The sequence below is a fragment of the Eurypyga helias genome, unplaced genomic scaffold (assembly GCF_000690775.1).
Source record: "Eurypyga helias isolate BGI_N326 unplaced genomic scaffold, ASM69077v1 scaffold39291, whole genome shotgun sequence".
In the NCBI taxonomy this organism is placed as follows: domain Eukaryota; kingdom Metazoa; phylum Chordata; class Aves; order Eurypygiformes; family Eurypygidae; genus Eurypyga; species Eurypyga helias.
This window is the reverse complement of record NW_010229608.1, coordinates 22,181-27,673: the sequence shown is the minus strand read 5'-3', so window position 1 is coordinate 27,673 and position 5,493 is coordinate 22,181. Positions and strand designations below refer to the sequence as shown.

At 43.6% G+C, this 5,493-nt stretch overlaps 1 protein-coding gene across 1 annotated transcript in view; it reads right to left on the bottom strand.

Annotated features, from left to right (window-relative positions):
* The window catches only part of LIFR (leukemia inhibitory factor receptor alpha), a 27,206-nt gene that overhangs the window by 19,745 nt on the left and 1,968 nt on the right, over window positions 1-5,493 (bottom strand). Inside the window, exons 3-6 of the mRNA XM_010160474.1 lie at window positions 4,397-4,548; window positions 2,518-2,681; window positions 1,519-1,693; window positions 991-1,260 (exon numbers count right to left, since the gene is read on the bottom strand). Coding sequence (XP_010158776.1) covers window positions 991-1,260; window positions 1,519-1,693; window positions 2,518-2,681; window positions 4,397-4,548 — 761 coding nt within the window. The remainder of the gene's footprint in view (window positions 1-990; window positions 1,261-1,518; window positions 1,694-2,517; window positions 2,682-4,396; window positions 4,549-5,493) is intronic.

Here is a 5,493-nt window from a genome sequence, read left to right as displayed (position 1 = left end):
GGGCCTTGAACACATTCAGGGATGGGCCATCCACATCTCTGGGCAACCTGTTCCAGGGCCTCACCACCCTCTCTGGGAAGAATTTCTTCCTTATGTCCAATTTAAACCTCCTCGCTTCCAATTTAAATCCATTACCCCTTGTCCTATCACTACAGGCTCTTGTAAAAAGTCCCCCTTCCTCCCACAACTTCCTTGTAGGCCCCTTCAGGTATTAGAAGGCTGCTAGAAAACCTCCCCAGAGCCTTCTCTTCTCCAGGCTGAACAAGCCCAATTCTCTCAGCCTGTCCCAATAGGAGAGGTGGTCCAGCCCTCTGAGCATCTTCGTAGCCCCCTTGGACTTTCTCCAACAGGTCCACGTCCTTGTTATGCTAGTGACCCCAGAGCTGGACGCAGAACTCCAGGTGGGGGCTCACCAGAGCAGAGTAGAGGGGCAGAATCACCTCCCTCGACCTGCTGGCCACACTTCTCCTGATACAGCCCAGGATACGGTTGGCTTTCTGGGCTGCCAGCGCACACTGCCGGCTCATGTTCAGCTTTTCACCCCCCAGTCCCCCCAAGTCCTTCTCCTCAGGGCTGCTCTCTATCCACTCTCCACCCAACCTGTCCTTGTGCTTGGGATTGCCCTGACCCAGGTGCAGGACCTTGCACTTGGCCTTGTTGAAGTCCATGAGGTTGGCAGTGGCCCACCTTTCCAGCCTGTCCAGGTCCCTCTGGGTGGCAAGTGCCTTAGAAAAAGAGATGGCAGAGAGAAGCGCTGGGCAGGTTCTAAGAAAAGAAGGCCTACATAGGTACAGCCTCATCCTACCAGCTTCGGTGTCTCCATGGTCTCCAGTTTCCACACTGAAATCAAACAAGTACAATCCCAGTTCATACTGAGAAACCAAAGGCCAAGGGAAAAAAAGCCACAGTAGTATTTGTTTCCTAGAAAAACCCTAAAAGTCTCAAAGTACTTTTGATTTTTCTAAGGTTAGTAAACATAATGATACGTACATCCTACAAACAAGACAGTTCCATCCATATCTTCTTCAGACAGCATGCACACTACATTTGTCCCACTGGTATCTGAAGCACTGGCATTTAGCACTCTGATAGCACTGCTCCGACTGCTCAGATGTATCATTGGGTATATTTCTGATCCATACGTGATCTGTTGTATCGGCTGTCCTTCTTCATGGACACAACAAATGGTCACATCTGAACCTACTGCCACCACAGTGTCCTGAGGAAACACCCTATTCCCACTGGGCTCGATATCTTTTCCTAGCAAAGAAGGAAGAACAGAAAAAAACACAAACCTCATATGAACAATTTGCTGATCAGCTAAAATGTGATTTAGAAGCACCCCAATGCATACAAATCAATGTTCACTAGGTTTCATTAACTAATGATGGCATTATTTCTCCCATTGAAACACCCTCAAGAACAGCAGCCCATCACTGCCTAACGCTTTTCCTCTGATTTTAGCTTATTTTTCATGAAGCAATCAAAGTCTATGTGGTGGCAAGAGAACAAACATACCAGGGAACTCTTCTACTGGGCTCCAGTCACTCCAATCCTTGGGGCCAAGAAACTGCGTTACATTAATATAACAGCGAATCTTCACATAATGCGATGTACACTCCAAAGGCATATCTGATCTCCAGTTCCATGAAAGAATGATGTCTTCACGAGTCAGTTTTGAATAGTAAGTTACCTACAAAGTTTCCCCCCAAAAAAATGACCAAGAGAGAGTTGATGAACACTTGTTAGCAATGACCTAGAGTCTCCAAAGTGTCAACTGAATGGCAAATTAAGTGAAGTAAATCACAAAATCCTGAGAGGTGGTTGGAGTGTCCCACTTAACTCACATTTGTGTTGTGAATTTACTTGTACAAAAGCCTAAGATGCTAAAGAGACCACCAGCCAGGTAGACTCCCAGCCAGAAATACCAGAGGGCAGACATTTGAGGGACAGCAGGAAGCTCACCAAGCATTTTGAAAGGTATATATTGCATCTCAGTACCCTGGACCTCTCCCAAGCAGGGAAATGTTCCAGCTTTCCCAAAAAGAAACTCTACTAATATTAGTCCCAGGCTGCAAGTTTAATCTGTTCTCCATCTTCAAAAATTATAGAACAAAGCTATTAAGTTGGCCTGGAATGCCTGTGGTTGGGGAAAAAAAAGCCAAAAAGGCAAACAATATTCAAAGACCACCAAGACATGAGACACTGTTGGACAAGTAAAGCAGAGATAATGGTGTAAAATACCTGCCAAATTCATAAGCAAGTTCTAATAAAACTCCCAGTACTAGATTTAAAGAAAAAAAAAAAAAAGACACTATGACTGTGAGTAACTGACAGTATAGTAGCCAGCGGTCTCCTAACTTTGAAACTTAGTAAGGAGTTACCTATCAGAAGCATGACTACACTTAGGTTATCTACAATCTTCGTTATTCTCAACTTTCTTCAAATGACCTCCCAGAATATTACCAAGGGCAAAAATTGCATATATATTTTCCACACACAAAGTAAAGGACTTACTTGTGTGACTTTTTCCATTGTTTCTTTACGGAGTATCTGAATCTGCCAAAAGGCATCCAGTCCATATGGGAGGACTGATCCGTTATCACTCCACTTCAGATTTATTGTGGAAGTTGAAAAGTCAGGTGTTAAACTAAGAATATGTGGAGTCAGAGGAACAAATGCTTGAAAAAGAGAGAGGGGAAAAAAGCAATATTCAAGTCATTAGTCAGCAACACCAGCCCTACAGGTGTTTAACAGCCGTATTTCTCCGCTCTCAACTGGCTAGTAGCCATACAAACATGTAACTCAACCTCTAATCAGAACAAGATGGGCTCTGTCATTACTTGAGCACGAAAGTTCCCAGGAATGCACAAGTGCTAATGAGTCACCAGGTAGCATTTTCTTCTAACACCTCAACATGCAGATGTGTGAGTAACTGATCGTGAACATGACTCTTCATAATGCATAGTAAGCAAGACATCGTATCTTTCATAACCTTCATTCAATGCCGCAGAGATAAAGGAAACAATGGCGACAGTCTCTGAAGTGAGCATGAGAACGCATCTAGAGAGGGTGATGGAAAATCCTGCCAAGGAAGCAGTGGGGTTTGAAGACCAGCAGGTAGGAGGGGACTTGCAACAAAAGCTAGAGCAGGGATAAAGGATTGCAGAAGCATAGGGTGGAAGAAGCTCACATGAGGCTCTGAAGAACACAGGGAACATGATTTTAAGCTACAAGAAATATTAAAGGCATGACATGGTGATGGGGACAGGAGAGGAGTTAAACAGAAGCATCTCTTCTATGAATGGTGGTAAAGCAAGGGGCTGAGAAGCAGGCAGGGTTATGGCAGTTCAAGCATTGTGGCAGTTCACTGGGCCTGGTGCAGGATAAAACCTAGTTTTAAAATGTGTGATTTATCCACCTTTGGTCCTGGCCAAGGCTCTGAGAGCCTGCATTGTCAAAAACCTACCTGGGATAACGTGTGATGAACCTGAACGACCCATCCTGCCTGGAGTCAGCAAGACGCTGGAGAACCTAGTGTGTTGCCCACATATTTTTGAGCTGTGATTTGTTAAAAATTCTTGAGCCGACCTCAACTGAAGAGAAAACTGAGCCAGGGATAAGAAGTGCTACTGACAAAATTTTGACTTCACTAAAGGAATAAGCAGGGAAACCAAAGACTAAATTATGAGCAAGTGTGGCAGATCTTGTCAGTGCTATCTTAGATTACAACTTCCTCCTTTGGGAGGAAGTGGGAAAGACCTAATTTATCTATGACTCCAATATTATGCAGCCTACCTCCCAAGCATAAATGTATTTGCTCAGTTTCATATACATTGGAATTGAATCAGTAAGTAGAGCATGTATTAAGAAAATACGATCCTGTCAGGAGTAACATGATATAACTGCCCTTAAAATGCAGTGAAATTGCAGGAATAAACCTAATTCTGTAGCAGTTCAGCATTTTAAATGGGAGAATAGGCACTAAGAAGTTTATTCTGCATTTCTTAAGTCACGTATGAATAAATGCATTTTATGCCCCATGCAGGTACTTCAGTAAGTAGATTAGCAACTTGTTAAGAAATCCTTCCTAATTCACAATTGGAAAAAAAAAAAAAAAGAGTGAAGAGAGATGGATGTAACAGTGTTGTACTTTGATTCCTCCTCATATTCTGCCCTTGGTTTCTCTGCTATGACCTATAGGTAAGAGGGTTTTCTTTCCGCTGAAGGGGGGAAGAAAACAACCTCTTATGTATGATAGATTCTTACGGATTCAGAACATCAATATTTTAGATACAGAAACACTGCCAAAGAGAACTTCCAGCATACATAATTCTGAGGCATTGTTAATCGTAGTATAAAGGCCTCACGTACACACATAAAACCTGGTACTTACAGATGTCTTTCTGGTGAATTTCAAATTCTTTGGTAGCAAAAGCAGTTCCAGAAATGCTGTTTGTGGTTATTGTCACCGTGGTGGAGCTCTCTGGGACTGGAATCTCGACCCTTTTCTCCTTGGTTTTAAAACACACTGGAGGTGGGAGGTCACTGAAAAGACAGAGGATTAGGTATGTATTTCAGTTGATAGGAAGTTAAGGCAAGTTAAGTCCTATTTCTAGGACACTAATAAAACTTAAATTCTCTGTAATATAGCAGAGAGCTCCATATCAAATCCATGAAAGAGTACGTCTTACATGGGCTTTGGTTAGTATCAGATTAACAGGCACTCCCCCTGCACTAGCTGTACAATACAGCTACCTAGTCATTAGGAGAACACCTCGAAGTGAAAAACTGACTTTTCAAGCAAAAGACACGTTTCTGAAACCTACAGTCACCATGACCTAATATTTCAAAATAAGCAAAATTAAATCCCTCCAAACCCAACAGTACCTCCCTCTCCCTTTATGTTTCACGATTCCCTGTCCCTCCATTTCTTGTCAAAGTGATGGCATGTGGCTGCAAAGAACAGGTTTATTCATCTGTGTCCCCATCTCAGAAAGCATGTTTTAGCTCCCTCCTGCTGCTCATCTCGTAGGGAAGGATCAGAGGGCAGGGGGGAGAACTCCTAAGATCCCAGATGGAAACGCAGTCTGCGCACAGTGTTTGTGCAGTGCTCAGCACAATGTGATCTGGCCTTTGTCTGGAGGTCGCAGATACAAACGGGAAGCAATAATGGATGGGTCAAGTCCCTTTGCTCATTATCATTGATATGCAGCTAGAAAGGCAAAAAGTTCGGAAAAATCCAGACCTTCCTGTAGGGGGAATGATGGGAGGAAGGAAAGCAAGGAGAACAATGCCAGACTTGCTGCTGAGGGACTGTTACTCACTTATGAACTGGAACAGGACCCTGGAGCTCCATCAGCTGGAGTCAAGAGCTTGGGTTGAACTTTTAAGATCCACGCAAAACCCTGGTCTAGTGACGGCCGGCTGAGACCTGACTGCTCAGACAGGCTATTCCTCTTCTGTACTCAGATACTATTAGAGGACGTTTGG